Raw genomic sequence first — 23,106 nt, 5'->3', positions numbered from 1 at the left:
ACCCTAATAGACATTCCTGACCAACTTGCCCTCCAAATACACCTCTGCTGTCTTCAATCAAGATCTCAGCGATCACTGCCTCATTGCCTGTATCCGCTACGGGTCCGCGGTCAAACGACCACCCCTCATCACTGTCAAACGCTCCCTAAAACACTTCTGCGAGCAGGCCTTTCTAATCGACCTGGCCCGGGTACCCTGGAAGGATATTGACCTCATCCCATCAGTTGAGGATGCCTGGTCATTCTTTAAAAGTTACTTCCTCACCATATTAGACAAGCATGCTCCGTTCAAAAAATGCAGAACTAAGAACAGATATAGCCCTTGGTTCACTCCAGACCTGACTGCCCTCGACCAGCACAAAAACATCCTGTGGCGAACTGCAATAGCATCGAAGAGCCCCCGCGATATGCAACTGTTCAGGGAAGTCAGGAACCAATACACGCAGTCAGTCAGGAAAGCAAAGGCCAGCTTTTTCAAGCAGAAATTTGCATCCTGTAGCTCTAACTCCAAAAAGTTCTGGGATACTGTAAAGTCCATGGAGAACAAGAGCACCTCCTCCCAGCTGCCCACTGCACTGAGGCTAGGTAACACGGTCACCACCGATAAATCTGTGATAATCGAAAACTTCAACAAGCATTTCTCAATGGCTGGCCATGCCTTCCTCCTGGCGACTCCAACCTTGGCCAACAGCCCCGCCCCCCCCGCTGCTACTCGCCCAAGCCTCCCCAGCTTCTCCTTTACCCAAATCCAGATAGCAGATGTTCTGAAAGAGCTGGAAAACCTGGACCCATACAAATCAGCTGGGCTTGACAATCTGGACCCCCTATTTCTGAAACTGTCCGCCGCCATTGTCGCACCCCCTATTACCAGCCTGTTCAACCTCTCCTTCGTATCATCTGAGATCCCCAAGGATTGGAAAGCTGCCGCGGTCATCCCCCTCTTCAAAGGGGGAGACACCCTGGACCCAAACTGTTACAGACCTATATCCATCCTGCCCTGCCTATCTAAGGTCTTCGAAAGCCAAGTCAACAAACAGATCACTGACCATCTCGAATCCCACCGTACCTTCTCCGCTGTGCAATCCGGTTTCCGAGCCGGTCACGAGTGCACCTCAGCCACGCTCAAGGTACTAAACGATATCATAACCGCCATCGATAAAAGACAGTACTGTGCAGCCGTCTTCATCGACCTGGCCAAGGCTTTCGACTCTGTCAATCACCATATTCTTATCGGCAGACTCAGTAGCCTCGGTTTTTCTAATGACTGCCTTGCCTGGTTCACCAACTACTTTGCAGACAGAGTTCAGTGTGTCAAATCGGAGGGCATGTTGTCCGGTCCTCTGGCAGTCTCTATGGGGGTACCACAGGGTTCAATTCTCGGGCCGACTCTTTTCTCTGTATATATCAATGATGTTGCTCTTGCTGCGGGCGATTCACTGATCCACCTCTACGCAGACGACGCCATTCTGTATACTTCTGGCCCTTCCTTGGACACTGTGCTATCTAACCTCCAAACGAGCTTCAATGCCATACAACACTCCTTCCGTGGCCTCCAACTGCTCTTAAACGCTAGTAAAACCAAATGCATGCTTTTCAACCGTTCGCTGCCTGCACCCGCACGCCCGACTAGCATCACCACCCTGGACGGTTCCAACCTAGAATATGTGGACATCTATAAGTACCTAGGTGTCTGGCTAGACTGCAAACTCTCCTTCCAGACTCATATCAAACATCTCCAATCCAAAATCAAATCTAGAGTCGGCTTTCTATTTCGCAACAAAGCCTCCTTCACTCACGCCGCCAAACTTACCCTAGTAAAACTGACTATCCTACTGATCCTCGACTTCGGCGATGTCATCTACAAAATAGCTTCCAATACTCTACTCAGCAAACTGGATGCAGTTTATCACAGTGCCATCCGTTTTGTTACTAAAGCACCTTATACGACCCACCACTGCGACCTGTATGCCCTAGTCGGCTGGCTCTCGCTACATGTTCGTCGTCAGACCCACTGGCTCCAGGTCATCTACAAGGCTATGCTAGGTAAAGTGCCGCCTTATCTCAGTTCACTGGTCACGATGGCTACACCCACCCGTAGCACGCGCTCCAGCAGGTGTATCTCACTGATCATCCCTAAAGCCAAAACCTAATTTGGACGCCTTTCCTTCCAGTTCTCTGCTGCCTGCGACTGGAACGAATTGCAAAAATCTCTGAAGTTGGAGACTTTTATCTCCCTCAACAACTTTAAACATCTGCTATCCGAGCAGCGAACCAATCGCTGCAGCTGTACATAGTCCATCGGTATATAGCCCACCCAATTTACCTACATCACCCCCAATACTGCTTTTATTTATTTACTTTTCTGCTCTTTTGCACACATGTATCTCTACTTGCACATGATCATCTGATGATTTATCACTCCAGTGTTAATCTGCTAAATTGTAATTATTCGATTTATTGCCTACCTCATGCCTTTTGCACACATTGTATATAGATTCTCTTTTTTTCTACCATGTTATTGACTTGTTTATTGTTTACTCCATGTGTAACTCTGTGTTGTTGTCTGTTCACACTGCTATGCTTTATCTTGGCCAGGTCGCAGTTGCAAATGAGAACTTGTTCTCAACTAGCCTACCTGGTTAAATAAAGGTAAAATAAAAAAATAAAATAAAAATATTACCCAGTTCTGCTCTCCTGCACCTGACTTCTCTGCCGCCAAATACGCACCCCGCTAGAGCATGTTTGTTTATATTTACTGTGTTTACAAAGGTACGACAGTTGAACTAAGCTCATGAGGCATTTCTAAGATATATTCTTCAAGAATCAATGGGAACATTTAATTAATTCAGAAATCCCCAAATGGATGAAGCACCTGCAGATTGCCCCTATAAGACCGAGAAGAACGAAGAAAATGAAAACACTGGTGCTCTACCAAACATTGGTTGAATAATAAACTACGAATCAAATAAAATACTAGAGAGTAATAAAAGCTAGAGAGTAACTTGTGGCTTTATTTGAGGCTGGCTCCTTTTTAATGACACAGAATTCATGAAAGTGACAAAGCAAAGCATGACGCTTCCAGATTGCATTACATTTCCACATTCTGTCATGATGATTGCTGCAATAATAAATAAATAGATGGTATAGCAAGTATCATTTGACCAGCATCTTCTTAAAACGTCCGAGCACTGCAGCGGAAAGCAGAAAGCTGCCAAACAGAAATATGGCACAATCACCTTTGAAGTATCGATAGTCAAACAACATAACACCACATACTGTTACATAATGCAACATATGTTACATAATGCATTCTGCTAAATATAAGTTGGAGAGGTCACAATGGGGCGACACTCAGGAAAACCTGTGCAGGCTCTAGGGGTAAAATGGAAAAGGCATACGTGTAATTCAAGGTAATAAGGTTGTATTAGGTTGGAAGCAAAGCTGTACACACAGCAGCCACATAGACAGAACAACTAAAGTAAGGCACAAAACAGATAGTATCTGACAGCATAAGGTTTGTTAACAAAACCCACAAACTATCTAAAAGGTAGCTTACGACATTACATTCAATGATTTTCTCTATTTCTTTCATAATACACAACTCATATAGTTACCATTGGAGCCATATCTAGTGGTATGGTTATGGAATACTTCTGAATTCTGAAGTTGTTGAGGAGTAGGCTGGATCATACCAAACCGGTGCCAGTATTCATAAAGCTTCTCAGAATAGGAGTGCTGATCTAGGATCAGTTTTGCCATAATGAATAAGATTACATGGCCGGGGAGTACCTGGTCAGCTCTCCTACTCTGAGACGCTTTATGAATACAGGCCGTTTTGAAGTATGCAGATGACATTTGTTGGGTGTTATTTTACGCTGCTTTATATTCTTAAAATTGGTATAGCAAAACGAGAAAGCAATAAAAATCCTCTCAACACATTAAACTTGTGAACACAGTGAAAGGAAAATGCCACAAGTATCCAACATTGAGTTTAGTTTTTGTACTGCATCCAGTGTTCTGTTTACCATCTGCATTTTAAATGCAGTTTTTTTCCTTATTGTCTTGACATCGATCGTGTGAAATAGAAAAATATACATACGCCACGTAGTAATAATAATAATAGACGCTCTGGTGTTATAGACAGGTGGCCTTGGACTTGGTCTGATAGTACTCCTACGCTAGAGTTTGTCACTGTAGCTTGCATGTTCTGGGTCTGTTTAACAGACAACGCTAATGTGTCACACACACATCATTCATCAAACAAGATTATCAGAGCTCTGTTGATGACAGAGGTAGCATAATCCCCACTGAGGAATGGAGCCCCTCAATGTGTGTACAGGTAACTGCCAAAATAAAGGGAACACAAACACAAAGTGTCTCAATACGGTGTTGGGCCACCACGAGCCAGAACAGCTTCAATGCGCCTCTATTAGCAGGATGCAACGCCATTATTCCATGAGTAATTCCATCATTTGGTGTTTTGTTGATGGAAAACGCTGTCTCAGGCTCCGCTTCAGAATCTCCCATAAGTGTTCAATTGGGTTGAGATCTGGTGACTGAGACAGCCATGTCATTTGGCTTACACTGTTTTCAGGCTCATCAAACCATTGAGTGAACATTCATGCCCTGTGAATGAGGGAATTGTGATCCTATGGCCTGTCCAGCATTTTTAGACATGACCCTAAGCATGATGGGATCCTAATTGCTTAATTAACTCCGGAACCAAACCTCTGTGGAAGCACCCGTCTTAATATACTTTGCATTCTTCATTTACTCAAGCGTTTCCATTATTTTGGCAGTTACCTGTGCGTTAATGTTCTGGCGCTCCAAGCAGGCTCAATCAAACTGAACGAAAACAAATACTATTCAAACCCGCGTCTGGTGGTGCTGACAGTGCTATTCTATATCATGAGTACCGGTGAGAGCAGGTTGCACCTCCAGACCCAGCGGGGGGCACAGAGTCAGTTTATCGCGCATCGTTAAGTTGCCTGGCCACGGTAAGGATCTCCTTCGCCCCTTTACTCAGCAGTAGATTGGCCAAGTCTAGACCTAGCTTCTCAGAAGCATCCTGGGCCGGGCCTGGCATGTTGTTCGCTGTTACGCCAACACGCTGGACCCGCTCATCCACTTGCTCTTCCACCTACCACAGAGGAAAGACAGATTAAATAAACCAAAGAAATATGCCCTGAGAAGGGAGCCCCTTGATGAGCTGATATGTTTAATTGGAAGAGTTGACTGGGGGGGTGAGAAATCATTAGTCTGACCTTATTGTCTGAAGCAATGCTGGTCTGCATGGTCTCCTTGAGACTGTCTGAACCATCCAGGCTGTAGACTGCTCCCGTCAGGTAGAGCTTTGGTAAATAGAACACAGCAGTTACAAACGGCACGCACGCACGTAACCATGGATATGCAACGACGCACACACTTTAGCAAATGTCATAAGCCCTTACCTGAGAGTCCTTGACTTCAGTGTGGACAGCAACTGGTACACTGCAACCCCCCTCCTACAAGAAGCGAAAGTGATTACACTGGAGTGTGAAATATAATGAGACGTGCAAGCAAATATAGACATTTGGTTAAAAGGGGGTAATCTGCAGTTGCTGCATCCATTTTCTAAATGAATCTAATCAAATGGTATTTCTCACATGCTTCGTAAACAACAAGTGAAGACTAACAGTGAAATGCTTAATTACGGGCCCTTCTCAGCAATGCAGAGAAAAAAGGAAATAGAGAAATAAAAACACGTAATAATAAAAGGATATAATGAATACACAATGAGTAATGATAACTTGGCTATATACACGGGGTACAAGTACCGAGTCGATGTGCAGGGGTACGAAGTAATTGAGGTAGATATGTACATACGGTATAACTGGGAATAAAGTGATTAGTCATAGGGACAGATAATAAACAGTAGCAAAAGCTGCAGATAATTAAATAGTTAACCAATAGCTACCTGGACTAACTATACTGAACAAAAATATAAACGTAACATGCAACAATTTCAAAGATTTTACTGAGTTACAGTTTATATAAGGATATCAGTCAATTGAAATAAATTCATTAGGCCCTAATACATGTATTTTACATGACTGGGCAGGGGTGCAGCCATGGGTGGACCTTGCAGGGCATAGGCCCACCCACTTGGCAGCCATGCCCACCCACTGAGGAGTCAAGCCCAGCCAATCAGAATGAGTTTTTCCCCACAAAAGGGCTTTATTACAGACAGAAATACTCCCCCTCCCATCATCCTCAGACGATCCCGCAGGTGAAGAAGACGGAAGTGTCACGTTGTCGAGGTCAAAACTGCACATTTTAAAGTGGCCTTTTATTGTCCGCAGCACAAGGTGCACCTGTGTAATGATCCTGCTGTTTAATACGCTTCTTGATATGCCACACCTGTCAGGTGGATGAATTATCTTGGCAAAGGAGAAATGCTCACTAACAGGGATGTAAACAAATTTGTTCCAAAAAATGGAGAGAAATAAGCTTTTTTGTGCGTATGGAAAATGTCTGCGATTTTTTATTTCAGCACATGACACATGGGACCAACACTTTACATAGTGTTTATATTTCTGTTCAGTGTATTTAGCAATCTTTTGGCTTGGGGGTAGAAGCTGTTCAGGGTCCTGATGGTTCCACACGGTGCATTGGTACCGTTTGCCGAGCGGTAGCAGAATGAACAGTTTATGACTTGGGTGGCTGGATGCATGAATTTTTAGGGCCTTCCTATGACACCGCCTGGTATAGAAGTCCTGAATGGCAGGGTGCTCGGCCCCAGTGTTGTACTGATGTACTGTAAAAAAAAAATAAAAAAAAAATAAAAAAACACTATTGCCTCCAAACAGGCTGAAAACTATCATTTTTATATTGTGGATGGTCAGTCCTTGCATTAATAGCTCTGTCTACAAATTTGTGAGTGGTTACATTTCTCCAGGCCCATCCCTCAGCTTTTTACCAAAATAGAGGTGGGGTAAACGCTTTGTGATTGTTTCAACTCCGGATTGCCCCTTTAAGTACTGTTTATGTGACATAGTTATAAAGCCTAACATTACTTTTATTTTTTTATGTCAATTCTTCTTCTTTCACTTGCAATTGTACCTTAAATGGCCGGTTTCCCAGACATAGATTAAGCCTCGTCCTAGACTAAAAAGCCCTTTGAATGGTGATTCTCCATTGAGCATGCTTTTTAGTCCAGGACTAGGCTAATCTGTGTCTGGGAAACTGGTCCTTTATGAGTATTTATATTAAGAAGCATTGACAATGCACTAGCAGCCAACAATTCACAGATACACAGGACACACTATAATAAAACATCTAGGAGACAGAGTGAGACTTGCCAGTCGTCTGAGGAAGGCTCGCTCTGCTATACAGCGCAGGACCGTGTTGGGGTCGTGCAGAACAGACACCATCTCCAGGATGTCCTTGTCTCTGGCCCGCACCTCGATGGCAAGAGCCCCCTGGAACACAGCCAAGCAATGGACCCTCAGGGTAAAATATTCCGTTTTAACTACAGTTAGGCGTTTTTTTTGTTATTACACAATGGAATAAGGACCGCAGGTATGAGAGTTAAAGAGTTAAGTTGCCCATTTCTCCGTCATAAAATAAATCTACCTACCTGTCCAACAGCATACATACAGTCCTCAGGGCCCAGGATCTGCAAATGCAAAGACACAAATTAAAGGTAACTGCCCAATATTTTAGGTAGGCGGATACATTATGTAGGGCCAGGATGTTTTCCATGAACATGTGACCACTTGGAAAATCTCAGTGCCCTAGTTATAGGCTATATATAGGCTTACATAGTCTAAAAACCACATACTATTGAATCTTGATTAATTAAGATGAATCATGATTTATCTCTATGGTATGGACAAGGTGTTGTGATGTGGAGTGTTGGAGGTAGCTACAGTTGAAGTCCAAAGTTTACATACACTTTAGGTTTGAGTCATTAAAACTCGTTTTTCAACCACTCCACACATTTCTTGATAACAAACTATAGTTTTGGTAAGTCGGTTAGGACATCTACTTTGTGCATGACACAAGTCATTTTTCCCACAATTGTTTACAGACAGATTATATCACTTATAATTCACTGTATCACAATTCCAGTGGATCAGAAGTTTACATACACTAAGTTGACTGTGCCTTTAAACAGCTTGGAAAATTCCAGAAAATGATGTAATGGCTTTAGAAGCTTCTGATAAGCTAATTGACATCATTTGAGTCAATTGGAGGTGTAGACCTCCACAAGTCTGGATCACCCGTGGTAGCAATTTCCAAACGCCTGAAGGTACCACGTTCATACTGTACAAACAATAGTACGCAAGTATAAACACCATGGGACCACGAAGCCATCATACCGCTCAGGAAGGAGACGCGTTCTGTCTCCTAGAGATTAATGTACTTTGGTGCGAAAAGTGCAAATCAATCCCAGAACAACAGCAAAGGACCTTGTGAAGATGCTGGAGGAAACAGGTACAAAAGTATCTATATCCACAGTAAAACGAGTCCTATATCGACATAACCTGAAAGGCCACTCAGCAAGGAAGAAGCCACTGCTCCAAAACCGCCATAAAAAAGCCAGACTAGGGTTTGCAACTGAATATGGGGACAAAGATCATACTTTTTGGAAAAATGTCCTCTGGTCTGATGAAACAAAAATATAAGTGTTTGGCCATAATGACCATTGTTATGTTTGGAGGAAAAAGGGGGATGCTTGCAAGCCGAAGAACACCATCCCAACCGTGAAGCATGGGGGTGGCAGCATCATGTTGTGGGGCTGCTTTGCTGCAGGAGGGACTGGTGCACTTCACAAAATAGATGGCATCATGAGGGAGGAAAATTATGTGGATATATTGAAGCAACATCTCAAGACATCAGTCAGGAAGTTAAAGCTTGGTCGCAAATGGGTCTTCCAAATGGACAATGACCCCAAGCATACTTCCAAAGTTGTGGCAAAATGGCTTAAGGACAACAAAGTCAAGGTATTGGGGTGGCCATCACAAAGCCCTGACCTCAATCCTGTAGAACATTTGTGGGCAGAATTGAAAAAGCGTGTGTGAGCAAGGAGGCCTACAAACCTGACTCAGTTACACCAGCTCTGTCAGGAATAATGGGCCAAAATTCACCCAAATTATTGTTGGAAGCTTGTGGAAGGCTACCCGAAACGTTTGACCCAAGTTAAACAATTTAAAGGCAATGCTACAGAATACTAACTGAGTGTATGTAAACTACTGACCCACTGGGAATGTGATGAAAGAAATAAAAGCTAAAATAAATCCTTCTCTCTACTATTATTCTGATATTTCACATTCTTAAAAAAAAGTGGTGATCCTAACTGACCTAAGACAGGGAATTTTTACTAGGATTAAAATGTCAGGAATTGTGAAAAACTGAGTTGAAATGTATTTGGCTAAGGTGTATGTACATTTTTGACTTCAACTGTACCTGGCTGACTCGGCTATCCCAGCCCATGCGACGGAGCCCAGCTGCAGCCAGTATAATGGCCGAGAAGTCGTCCTTTTCATCCAGCTTCTTCAACCTCGTGTTGAGGTTTCCTCGCTGGGAAAAAACGCACTAAGGAAACAAACTCACAACCCTCTATAGATGGTGCTCATTACTGATATGATGTGCATCAGATTTGAAATGAAGATCCTGTTTTAATCCTTCGCTATACTGTGAGAGTGGCAGTGAGTGAACGTAGCACTGAGAGAAAGGATACAATATCTTTAAACTCCAGGTGGGGGAATCTTTTCTTTAGCTGAGCAGCCCGGCGTAGGGAACTTGTGCCTATCACACTATGAAAAACACCCATCGATATCAATGTCAAGCCACTCCTTCTTTAAAACCGATAGGAAAAGAATCTTCAAACAATGTCATAAAATTCAACTGTTTCGTACCTCTTGTCAGGCAGGGTGTCAAGTGATTTCCCCATGTTTTTGGGATGCAAGACCACTGCATCATGGGGGTTCTCGCGCCTTAAAAGAACAGGAAGGGGAAAAAAACTATTTACCATGAAAATATCGGAGGCTACTTCATTCCACAGTAGTGGTGAAGAGAATCCTACTTCAATAGTAGATGTTCAAAAAGGTACACACACTGGCGCGCTTGGAGTATTCAAACTAAATGTATATACACATAGCTAGGCTAGCTAGTTCATCATTTCAAATCTATATTTGTAATAAAATCTGTGTGTAGGAACCTCTAAAAACATTGAAAGAAAGATCTTTAAATATATTACAATATGTGAGGAAAACTGATAGTGTTTCACACCAAATCAGTAGGTTTGAACACCAACAAAAAAGGGGCCCAGATGAATGAGGACAGTGCGTTTGATTCCCTGTGGATCCTTACAGAGGCACTATTGTGTCGACTTACTTTAGCACTGCTCCTATGGTAAAGCCAGGAGGCAGAGTCGTGGGCAAGTCTTTCAAAGAGTGGACCACCAAGTCTACTCTATAGGAGACACAGCACAACAGAGTCATTTGTTTTGCAACACTTCAGAGCAAAGACTGAGGTAAAAAAAAAACTGGACATTAAACACCTGCACAAATCAAAGTCTTGAAGACATGAATGACATTTTGAAGCTACTCAAAATGTATGCCATTACATTGTAATAAAGAAAGTACCTCGACAGTAGTGGCTTTCCACATTAAGGCTAATAGTAATGTAGCCTACAGTTTGAATGTACAGTGCCTAGTGAACGGCTTTTCAAGAGGTGTCGATTGTTCATGAGTGGTCGAGCCTCAGTCCTGACTTGAATTTGCTTGCAAATCAGAGACAAGGTTTGAATATTGCTGTCCATCAATGACTCCCACCCAAACTTACTGAGCTTGAGCCATTTTGACAAAAAACTATGAATAAATGTTGCCCTAAGAGTTGTGCAAAGTTGGTAGAATCTTATTAAAAATGATTTACAGCTGTGATGACTATCAAAGGTGAAGACATCCGCAATCAATACATCAACAACTTTTTTTATTCATTTGAAACATTTTCTATAGTTTTTCTTTAACTTTGAAAATGAGGAGTTGGTTGTGTGGATCCAGAAGACAAAATTAGACTTACTCGTTCCTCTCCAGAGCAGTCTCCAGTTCTTTGGTGAAAAGGCTCTTCTCTCCAATCTGCATTTAGAAAGCATATTGGTTACTAACTGTTAACCCCATTACATTTTTAGCTCTGAACTTAGTGTTTTTCACACACTACTGAGTCAAGTAAAATTAACAATTTGGCCAATAATTTAGTTCTGATGAGGCACGCTTTAGTTTATAAACAGATTTACCTTTGATAACGCTATGTCAAGGATTTTGTCCCCTGTAGTTGTCATGCCAACTGACACAAAAAGACAAGGACATATACAAAGTGATATAGTCGTTTAATTACTGTATTGTACACATCTTATTGTGATGCATCTCCATAGTCAAAGGAAGATTACAGCACGACAAGTAACAGAACATACATGTAACTGCCAAAATAAAGGAAACACTAACATAAAATGTCTTCATAGGGCGTTGGGCCAGCAGGAGCCAGAACAGCTTCAATGCACCTTGGCATATATTCTACAAGTGTCTGGAACTCTATTGGAGGGATGCAACACCTATTATTCCACCATTTGGGGTTTTGTTGACGGTGGTGGAAAACGCTGTCTCAAGTGCCGCTCCAGAATCTCCCATAACTCTTAGATTGGGATGAGATCTGGTGAGTGAGACGGCCATGGCATATGGTTTACATCATTTTCATGCTCATCAAACCATGCAGTGACCACTCATGCCCTTGCCATCCTATGGGGAAATAGCCATGGTAGCCAAAATAATTGCCTAAATAATGGCCTGCCCTAAGCATGATGGGATGTTAATTGCTTAATTAACTCAGGAAATACATCTGTGTGGAGGCACCTGCTTTCAATGTATTTTGTGTCCTTCATTTACTCAAATCTTTCCATTATTTTGGCAGTTAACTATATACACTGTAAACAAACTTTTTTTCCTACACTCTTCGGGAAAAAAGGGTTCCAAAGGTTTGATCCCCAGCTGTCGACATAGGAGAACCCTTTTTGGTTCCAGGTAAAACCATGTTGGGTTCCAAGTAGAACTCTTTAGGGTACCAAGTAAAATCCTCTGTACTTGGAACCCAAAAGGGTTCTACCCGGAACCAAAGGGTTCTACCTGGAAGCAAAAAGGATTCTTCAAAGGGTTCTCCTATGGGGACAGCCGAAGAACCCTTATAGGTTCTAGATAGCACCTTTTTTTCTAAGAGTGTATTGCCGTTCATCTGGACTCACCTATTTCTAAGTGGACATCAGGGTACAGTCCCTTAAGCTTCTCTGCAACGCTGTCCGTCTGAATACGAGCCAGCTGAGGTCAATAAATTAACAGAAATCAATTCAATTCGGATGACAACTTGTGTGCGTGCATTTTGGATGGTTGGTTTCTAGCTAGTTGACTACTTGGATAACACTGAATATCATAGGCTATTCAAGAAGCAAATGTTCAGCCGTGCGTTATCAAATCACTGGGACGTGAACACAACAAGCTGTACTAAAAGGCTAGACGGTATTGGAGCAGTAAACGGTCTATCTCTGTTGCAGGAGGAGCAGACATCCCTGACTGCTGTATCTGAGGGAACAGAGAAGGGAAGCTTATCTGATAAAGAGTTGCCACGCTCTGCGTTACCCTATTCAAAAGCTGTTTTGTCATTCCAAAGTTTAACTCCACAGTAGTTTCACTGACACCAGGAAAAATTGTTAAAAGTGAAAAATGGCATTACCCGAAATCTAAAATGACATGCAATTTAGTTCCGCTCAACCACCAAAGGTATCTTACCTGGCTCTTTCGGGTTCCAATTCTTATGACCCGGCTAACTTTCCCATTACCCTCCTGTTGGAAAAACACAAGCAATACATTGCAACAGCCATTTTTCCAATAGAGTTTTTAAACTTCTACATGTAGTTGCAGTTCATGGCAGTTATCCCTTCGTATTGTCCCAACTCCTTCCACTGTACGCCACATATAACTGCTTCATATCATAAAATAAACATAAACTCTGTTTGAATTGCTTTCCTCTTACCCTGACGTACTTATAAGGTCCCTCCATAGTTCTCAGTAAACCTTAGCTTCTACACGCAGAGCAGCACTTTGTGTCGTCTGTAGAGCTGTGAAAGCCTGCTGTGTCTATGTGGGGAGCAGTGGCAAGTCATATAGCCTAGCACTAGAGATACTGAACCATGCCTCAACTTCCTACACCCCCATTTCCCTGGTCCTAGCTGATAAGTCAAGCGTGTCGATTCTTTGTGTCAGTTATTATGAGCAGGGAGGGGTAGCGATGGGCTTTTGTAAGATCATTTGTATAGGCATTTTCCAAATGGTCATGAAATAGACATGTATGTACAGTTGAAGTCGGAAGTTTACATACACCTTAGCCAAATACATTTAAACTCAGTTTTTCCACAATTCCTGACATTTAATCCTAGTAAAAATTCCCTGTCTTAAGTCAGTTAGGATCACCACTTTATTTTAAGAATGTGAAATGTCAGAATAATAGTAGAGAGAATTATTTATTTCAGCTTTTAGTTCTTTCATCACATTCCCAGTGGGTCAGAAGTATACATACACTCAATTAGTATTTGGTAGCATTGCCTTTAAATTGTTTAACTTGGGTCAAACGTTTCGGGTAGCCTTCCACAAGCTTCCCACAATAAGTTGGGTGAATTTTGGCCCATTCCTCCTGACAGAGCTGGTGTAACTGGGTCAGAATTGTAGGCCTCCTTGCTCGCACACACTTTTTCAGTTCTGCCCACAAAAATGTTCTATGGGATTGAGGTCAGGGCTTTGTGATGGCCACTCCAATACCTTGACTTTGTTGCCCTTAAGCCATTTCACCACAACTTTGGAAGTATGCTTGGGATCATTGTCCATTTGGAAGACCCATTTACGACCAAGCTTTAACTTCCTGACTGATGTCTTGAGATGTTGCTTCAATATATCCACATAATTTTCCTCCCTCATGATGCCATCTATTTTGTGAAGTACACCAGTCCCTCCTGCAGCAAAGCACCCCCACAACATGATGCTGCCACCCCCGTGCTTCACGGTTGGGATGGTGTTCTTCGGCTTACAAGCCTCCCCCTTTTTCCTCGTAATATAACGATGGTCAGTCATAGACTGTTCTCTCTACTACCGCATGGCAAGCAGTACCGGAGTGCCAAGTCTAGGACAAAAAAGCTTCTCAACAGTTTTTACCCCCAAGCCATAAGACTCCCGAACAGGTCATCAAATGGCTACCCAAACTATTTGCATTGTGTGCCCCCCCCCAACCCCGCTTTTACGCTGCTGCTACTATCTGTTTATCATATATGCATTGTCACTTTAATTATACATTCATGTACATACTACCTAATTTAGCCTGACCAACCGGTGCCCTCACACATTGTCTACCCGGGCTATCTGCATTGTGTCCCGCAACCCACCACCCGCCAACCCCTCTTTTACGCTACTGCTACTCTCTGTTTATCATATATGCATAGTCACTTTAACCATACCTACATGTACATACTACCTCAGTCAGCCCGACTAACCGGTGCCTGTATATAGCCTCGCTACTGTTGTAGCCTCGCTATTGTATATAGCCACGCTATTGTTCTTTTTCACTGTCTTTTTTACTGTCGTTTTTATTTCTTTACTTATCTATTGTTCAACTAATACCTTTTTTTAACTTAGAAATTGCACTGTTGGTTAGAGCTTGTAAGTAAGCATTTCACTGTAAGGTACACCTGCTGTATTCGGCGCACGTGACAAATAAACTTTGATTTTTGATTTGGTCATTATGGCTAAACAGTTATTTTTTGTTTCATCAGACCAGAGGGCATTTCTCCAAAAAGTTCGATCTTTGTCCCCATGTGCAGTTTCAAACCGTAGTCTGGCTTTTTTATGGCGGTTTTGGAGCAGTGACTTCTTCCTTGCTGAGCAGCCTTTAAGGTTATGTCAATATAGGACTTGTTTTACTATGGATATAGATACTTTTGCACCTGTTTCCTCCAGCATCTTCATAAGGTCCTTTGCTGTTGTTCTGGGATTGATTTGCACTTTTCGCATCAAAGTACGTTAATCTCTAGGAGACAGAACGCGTCTCCTTCCTGAGCGGTATGACGGCTGCGTGGTCCCATGGTGTGTATACTTGCATACTATTGTTTGAACAGATGACCGTGGTACCTTCAGGTGTTTGGAAATTGCTCCCAAGGATGAACCAGACTTGTGGAGGTCTACAAATTTTTTTCTGAGGTCTTGGCTGATATCTTTTTTCTTTCTTCTTTTTTACCCCCTTTTCTCCCCAATTTCGTGGTATCCAATTGTTAGTAATTACTATCTTGTCTCATCGCTACAACTCCCGTACGGGCTCGGGAGAGACGAAGGTCGAAAGCCATGCGTCCTCCGAAACACAACCCAACCAAGCCGCACTGCTTCTTAACACAGCGCGCCTCCAACCCGGAAGCCAGCCGCACCAATGTGTCGGCGGAAACACCGTGCACCTGGCTACCTTGGTTAGCGCGCACTGCGCCCGGCCCGCCACAAGAGTCTCTGGTGCGCGATAACCCTACCGGCCAAACCCTCCCTAACCCGGACGACGCTAGGCCAATTGTGCGTCGCTTGGCTGATTTCTTTTTTTGATTTCCCCATGATGTCAAGCAAAAAAGCACTGAGTTTGAAGGTAGGCCTTGAAATACATCCACAGGTACACCTCCAATTGACTCAAATGATGTCAATTAACCTATCAGACTCTTCTAAAGCCATGACATCATTTCCTGGAATTTTCCAAGCTGTTTAAAGGCACAGTCAACTTAGTGTATGTAAACTTCTGACCCACTGGAATTGTGATACAGTGAATTATAGGTGAAATAATCTGTGGAATGGATTGAAAAACGAGTTTGAATGACTCCAACCTAAGTGTACGTAAACTTCCGACTTCAACTGTATCCGGAAAGCACCGATATAAAAAGGATCGATTTTTCTGTTTAAATCTGATCCCATTAAAAGCTGACAACCTTTAGGTTCTATAGGACAAGGCAAGAGTTGACGCACTGGATGTTGTAGGCAAAGTTCCCTCAAAAACAAATTAGGCACTGAGCAAATTTTAGGTCTTCTTGTTGTGAAAATTCTGTGCAACTTCCAGCACACGTTTACTGTGAACACTGAGGCTGTACTTGCCTTAAGTTACAGTTTAACAGTGGCCATGTAGGCTACTGTGGCTATTTGATCATAATGTAGGCCTGCCAGAGTGGCCTACTATCAAAAACAATGGAGAAAATGCATCCCATAACATTTTCACATGGAAATAGCTGTTCTATCATTCAGCCTACAGTAGCAATGTGTGATGTTCAGTGTAGGCCTACATTCCATGAGACTTTAAAAGAAAACATGCAGGGCTTGATATTAACCTGTTTATCCACTTGCCCTTCAGACAAGGAGGTGACTGAAAATGTTGTATTGTTTGATGCAAGAAACCACTTTACAAAATAAAATGCATTATTATTCCCATACCATTATTACAGGGGATCAGACAAATTAAGCTACCCTCTGCCTATTGGCTACTTAGCTTATTCAAGCCTGTCTCAAAATACAACACTGCCCCTTTAAGTAAAAAAAAAGCTCCCTACCTGACTCGCTTTTCAAAGATGTCTGTGCTTTTGTAGGAAGCAATCACTCCCCTATTGCTGACTACAAATGATCTATAACTGGGCTAATAACTCACTAACTAGCAAAGGATATGAACAAAATGTGCACACGTGGCTACACGCAGCTCTCGCTTTGATCTCAAAACAAGGCATCTACTCAGAACCGCTCATGCTGTAAACACAGTCCAGTTCAAAGTAAATGGCACAGATCCATATATGGCAACGGTCTATTTGCATATAGGCCTACTGCAGCTCTAATTGTTTATGCCATACCGGTCTGTGTAGAATTTGGGCTGAGTAGTGTTTGTCAATTTAATAGAATCCTATGCATTCTGCCTACAACAAAATCTCTTGCATAGTTCGTTTTGTTTCGGTATGTTGCATTGAAAGTGGCTAACATTGCGTTGATTCAATCCCAATTGCCACAGTGAAGGGAAACATTGATAGGGTTAACAGGGAAAACTCTTGAACAGTGGTCAACAACCTTTTCTGATTCAAGATCACTTTCTGAGTAAAAAACATACGCCTGTGCAACATTAACCAATTAAAAACAGTTCTGTAGCAATGAGGTTTGTGCAGTAAGCTATATGGCACAATACATTTTCACTGCATATTGGCTGTGTTTAAATTTCCCTGCTAATGCATTGTTGTTCAGGCCATTTCTTAAAATTATACTTCAAAATTTGAGGTAGGCTATATGATCACACCGGTAATAGATCCGTTGTTGTATTACTTGTGAGGCACAACTGAGTGAGCATCTGATGGTCAGTCTCAACTAGTGGTCGACCGATCGGCGTGGCCGATTAATTAGGGCCGATTTCAAGTTTTCATAACAATTGGTAATCTGCCTTTTTGGACACCGATTATGGCCGATTACATTGTAATCCACGAAGAGACTGTGTGGCAGGCTGACCACCCGTTACGCGAGTGCAGCATCAAAAGGACCTTGTGGCTGCAAGGAGCCAAGGTAAGTTGCTAGCTAGCATTAAACTTATCTTATAAAAAACAATCAATCTTAACATGGGGGCGGCAGCGTAGCCTAGTGGTTAGAGCGTTGGACTAGTAACCAAAAGGTTGCAAGTTCGAATCCCTGAGCTGACAAGGTACAAATCTGCAGTTAACCCATCTAGGCCATCATTGAAAATAAGAATTTGTTCTTAACTGACTTGCCTGGTAAAATAAAAATAATCACTAATTAACTACACATGGTTGATACTATTACTAGCTTGTCCTGCGTTGCATATAATCAAAGCAGTGCCTGTTAATTTATCATCGAATCAAAAGCACATTTGCAAAAAAGAACAATCGTTGCACAAATGTACCTAACCATAAACATCAATGCTTTCCTTAAAATAAATACACAGAAGTATATATTTTTTTAAACCTGCATATTTAGTTAAAATAATTGCATGTTAGCAGGCAATATTAACTAGGGAAATTGTGTCACTTCTCTTGCGTTCAGTGCAAGATGCAGCAGTTTTGGCAGCCTGGCTCGTTGCGAACTGTGTGAAGACCATTTCTTCCTAACAAAGACCGTAATTAATTTGCCAGAATTTTACATATTTATGACATAACATTGAAGGTTGTGCAATGTAACAGCAACATTTAGACTTATGGATGCCACCCGTTTGATAAGATACGGAACGGTTCCGTATTTCACTGAAAGAATAAACGTTGTTTTCAAAATGATAGTTTCCGGATTTGACCATATTAATGACCAAAGACTCGTATTTCTGTCTGTTTATTATAATTAAGTCTATGATTTGATATTTGATAGAGCAGTCTGACTGAGCGGTGGTAGGCAGCAGCAGGCTCGTAAGCATTCATTCAAACAGCACTTTACTGCGTTTGCCAGCAACTCTTAGCAATGCTTGAAGCACAGCGCTGTTTATGACTTCAAGCCTATCAACTCCCGAGATTAGGCTGGCAATACTAAAGTGCCTATAAGAACATCCAATAGTCAAAGGTATATAAAATACAAATGGTATAGAGAGAAATAGTCGACGCGTCATAATTCCTATAATAACTACAACCTAAAACTTCTTAACTGGGAATATTGAAGACTCATGTTAAAAGGAACCACCAGCTTTCATATGTTCTCATGTTCTGAGTGTAACCGATGTAAAATGGCTAGCTAGTTACCGGGGTGCGCGCTAATAGCGTTTCAATTGGTGACCTCACTCGTTCTGAGACCTTGAAGTAGTTGTTCCCCTTGCTCTGCAAGGGCCACGGATTTGTGGAGCGATGGGTAACGACGCTTTGAGGGTGGCTGTTGTCGATGTGTGCAGAGGGTCCCTGGTTCGAGCCCAGGTAGGGGCGAGGAGAGGGACGGAAGCTATACTGTTACATGAGCAAGGAACTTAAATGTTAGCTTTTTTTTTACATGGCACATATTGCACTTTTACTTTCTTCTCCAACACTGTGTTTTTTCATTATTTAAACCAAATTGAACATGTTTCATTATTTATTTGACACTAAATAGATTTTATTTATGTATTAAATTAAGTTAAAATAAAAGTGTTCATTGTTCATTCAGTATTGTTGTAATTGTCATTATTACAAATATATATAAATCGGCCGATTAATCGGTATCGGCTTTTTTTGGTCCTCCAATAATAGGTATCGGTATCGGCGTTGAAAAATCATAATCAGTCGACCTCCAGTCTCAATGGAGGGCGAGAGTGGTAGACTGAGGGTCAGCCTCAACAGCCCTATGCTCTCCCTTTCCTCCACTGACACTGACCAAAAAGGGACACCGTCTACCAGCTGATGGCGAAACTCGAGTTGCACCACATTATTTCTGCTTCATGCACAAATTCATGTTGCTACTTCCATGAACAGAGAAAGTGATTTATTCCTCGATATTAAAAAAGACCCAAGCCGCTAATAATAACAACAATGCAAGCCTATAGATCCACTTTCCTAATCATTCATTACTGATGCAGTGCTTGTTGCAGCGCTGAGTGGAAATTGCTTATAAAAGTATTGAATACAAAGTGTTGTCAGTGCTAAGAACTTAAACATGAACTCACTCATAAAAACAGCAGCTCTTTGCTGTATTCGTTGACAGTCTCTCTAGTCATGGTTTTAAACGTTTTGAAATCTCAGCATCAATTTGGCTGTAGATTTATTGTGCCTGCTACATTAATGCAGGACAAGGTGATCTGAGCCATCCGATTGGCCACCAGTAAACCTATAGTGCACATGATTTACTCTCTGGGTCCTCCGGGAAGGCAGCGTTTGTACCTTCAGTCATGTGAAATGGTTCAAAATGGCAACAGTTCGCCAACCTGTCGCGCAGGGGCAGCTGAATCGTGTACAACTACCGCCAGTAGCCCAGACGGGAGGAAAAAAAATAGAACACAAGGCTTTATGTCTGTGAAACTATATATTCACAGTATTATGAATGAATTGTGGTTTATTTGTTAGCATTTCGTAGTGTGACTGATTTTACTAATTGTATTAGTACTGTACAAAGTTAGAGGTGCGCTATTTGATAGATTCCAGGCAGTCGCCTGCCTAGCTCACAAACTAGAATCAGGGCGCCCACTCCGACAAGGTTAATTGACCCACAGTCCCACTTGGTGACATGATATCATTGACGTGTAAATGAGCGATAGAAAACCGATCGCGCAAATGTCACCATTCCGATTTTTTCCCCCGTGCCGCCCTGGGCGGCCGCCCATGTCGCCTATACCTAAATCCGCCACTGTGATCGAATATGAATGCCTTAGAGATCGACCACTGCTCTTTAGAAAATTGAGTGAAGTTCAATCTCGTTCTCGCTGTGGGTTGATATTTCTGTGCGGCAATCTCGGGGCTACTACACAGGCAACATTGGTTGTAGGCATTGTACAGCAGCCATAGAAGCTCTGACAGACAGCAACATCATATTATGCTGTTACGTAGGGCTAGTTTAATGAATTAACACACATCATTTTTACTACGGGAACGGTCAATCTGCCATTAGAAAGGGAAAACTAAAACATAACATTAGTTTATAATCTATATGTTCAATGGGTGTAGCAGCTGATGGTGACTGTCGAGGCAGACGTTATTTGTAATGTCAATTATTTGATATATGAGATGTATCCTCCAATGGTAGAGCTCCGATGTACAGGAGGGCGCGTGAGTAAACCAATCAGCGCGGTCCGGGTTGGCTGTAAAAATGGCGCATGCCTCACTCCGCCAAATGTTATCAATGAGGTATGAACGTTATGCTATGTAGAGTGCTAGCTAACTAGCCAAGTCTCTCACCTGTGAACTCGTCTCTCCCGACATCTCAGTGTTGCAGTAATGATCAGCGAGTATTGTCTTTGTCAGTGACAGTTATTCCCGACGTTCAACCCATGAGACTATAGATAATTCCTTGTAATCAGGGACGAAAAGGGCATTTGTAACTAGGGTAAATTCTGCTGACTGCCGGTGCCCTTCTGACGTCACTCCACAGAATGTCATTTCACTTCCGTGTGCTTTGGCTGCGTTCACGAACATCTAAAAAAACTACTTGCAAATGTGTTCTTGGTCACACAGTAACCTTTTGAAAACAGCCCAATTTGTTGATTTTATTATTGTGTTTTATCGATTTAAAGTATATTTCACTAGCAAAATGAGCTAACTTAGTAACAATGGCATTTTTTGTACATTGACAATTTTTAAGTAACATGTGCGCAGCTGACCACTGTCTTCTAGCTACTAGACCCTTGTCATTGAGCTATAAATGAAGGGCCAAGCCTGATCCTCTTCTCCTAAATGTCAGAGTATCTACCTAACCAACGTCTAGTTGTTTTTCTCTGTACCAGAACTTGTTCAAGCCATAGAGATAGATAGAGGACTCATCATGGATATTACCCGTTTTAGCATGGACTTTGCCATTGAGGGCTTTCACCATTTAAAAGTAGTCAACTGAATAGGGATTCCTATAAATTGGGGGCAATCAGCCACTAAAGAAGAAGAACATTGACTACTTTAAAATGGAGCACTGCCCTGGACGTCGATTAAGGCAGCCCCTCGCACCTCTCCAATTCAGAGTGGTCGGGTTAAATGTGGAAGACCCATTTCGGTTGAATGCAACTGACTAGGTATTCCCTTTCCATGCTATCACAGATGCTATAAGGGCACAGATACAAAGATGAGTCCTTTAACTAAGGCAGGGAGGGATAGATGGCAGACAAGAAAATGAGGAAGAAAGTGAACATGTTATGAACAAATATGGAATGGGGGACTGCACAAGCCTTCTAGAAGATCTGGTGAAGGAGAAGATGGTTGAAAAGGAGAAAAGTGGAATATGTTTTGAGTGAGTATGGAATGGAGGATCTCATAGAACTTTTGGAAGAGCTTGAGGAGGAAATTGAATGTGACGAGAGAGAGGATTTTTATTTTATTGTATTTCACCTTTATTTAACCAGGTAGGCTAGTTGAGAACAAGTTCTCATTTACAACTGTGACCTGGCCAAGATAAAGCAAAGCAGTGCGACACAAACAACAACACAGAGTTACACATGGAATAAACAAGCGTACAGTCAATAACAATAGAAAAAAATGAAGTCTATATACAGTGTGTGCAAATGGCGTGAGGAGGTAAGGCAATAAATAGGCCATAGTAGCAAGTAATTACAATTTAGCAAATTAACACTGGAGGGATAGATGTGCAAGTAGAAATACTGGTGTGCAGAAAAGTAAATAAAAACAATATGGGGATGAGGTAGGTAGATTGGATGGGCTATTTACAGATGGGCTATGTACAGCTGTAGCGATCGGTTAGCTCCTCGGATAGCTGATGGTTAAAGTTAGTGAGGGAAATATAAGTCTCCAGCTTCAGCGATTTTTGGCAATTCGTTCCGGTCTTTGGCAGCAGAGAACTGGAAGGACAGGCGGCCAAAGAGGTGTTGGCTTTGGGGATGACCAGTGAGATATACCTGCTGGAGCGCGTGCTACGGGTGGGTGTTGTTATCGTGACCAGTGAGCTGAGATAAGGCGGAGCTTTACCTAGCAAAGACTTATAAATGACCTGGAGCCAGTGGGTCTGGCGACGAATATGTAGCGAGGGCCAGCCGATTAGAGCATACAGGTCGCAGTGGTGGGTGGTATATGGGGCTTTGGTGACAAAACGGATGGCACTGTGATAGACTGCATCCAGTTTGCTGAGTAGAGTGTTGGAGGCTATTTCGTAAATGACATCGCCGAAGTCGAGGATCGTGGGATAGTCAGTTTTACTAGGGTATGTTTGGCGGCGTGAGTGAATGAGGCTTTGTTGCGAATAGGAAGCCGATTCTAGATTTAATTATGGATTGGAGATGTTTAATTATTATTATTTTTATTATTTTTTATTTCACCTTTATTTAACCAGGTAGGTTAGTTGAGAACAAGTTCTCATTTACAACTGCGACATGACCAAGATAAAGCAAAGCAGTGTGACACAGACAACAACACAGTTACACA

General features: G+C 42.2%; 1 protein-coding gene across 3 annotated transcripts; it reads right to left on the bottom strand.

Moving 5' to 3' along the window:
- Positions 1–2,990: 2,990 nt before the first annotated feature.
- On the bottom strand, positions 2,991–21,125 carry LOC139549218 (porphobilinogen deaminase-like). Of its 3 annotated transcripts, none has more exons than XM_071359442.1 (14): positions 20,923–21,125; positions 12,821–12,874; positions 12,280–12,352; positions 11,281–11,330; positions 11,067–11,122; positions 10,380–10,457; positions 9,902–9,979; positions 9,724–9,799; positions 9,450–9,563; positions 7,618–7,656; positions 7,340–7,459; positions 5,450–5,503; positions 5,264–5,350; positions 2,991–5,139 (listed from the first exon to the last, which is right to left on the bottom strand). In XM_071359442.1, exons 1-14 carry the CDS (start codon positions 20,944–20,946, stop codon positions 4,966–4,968), a joined length of 1,077 nt encoding a protein of 358 aa, XP_071215543.1. In that variant the 5' UTR covers positions 20,947–21,125; the 3' UTR covers positions 2,991–4,965. The 3 variants fall into 3 exon arrangements, with proteins under 3 accessions (XP_071215543.1, XP_071215541.1, XP_071215544.1); XM_071359440.1 differs by lacking the exon at positions 20,923–21,125 and adding an exon at positions 13,065–13,260; XM_071359443.1 differs by lacking the exon at positions 20,923–21,125 and adding an exon at positions 13,075–13,250.
- Positions 21,126–23,106: the final 1,981 nt, after the last annotated feature.

Source organism: Salvelinus alpinus, chromosome 22, assembly GCF_045679555.1.
Source record: "Salvelinus alpinus chromosome 22, SLU_Salpinus.1, whole genome shotgun sequence".
NCBI lineage: Eukaryota > Metazoa > Chordata > Actinopteri > Salmoniformes > Salmonidae > Salvelinus > Salvelinus alpinus.
Note: the sequence above shows the minus strand (reverse complement) of the source record. Positions and strands in the feature narration are given on the sequence as shown.

Bases quoted from the DNA above. Each gene is read 5' to 3' on its own strand.
- LOC139549218 (XM_071359440.1), bottom strand. From the start codon at position 13,091: ATGGAGGGACCTTATAAGTACGTCAGG. The intron at 11,123-11,280 runs GTAAATCTGTTT...TTCTAAATGCAG, and splicing joins TTGACATAGCGTTATCAAAG to ATTGGAGAGAAGAGCCTTTT. The intron at 9,980-10,379 runs GTAAGTCGACAC...TGTTCTTTTAAG, and splicing joins ACCATAGGAGCAGTGCTAAA to GCGCGAGAACCCCCATGATG.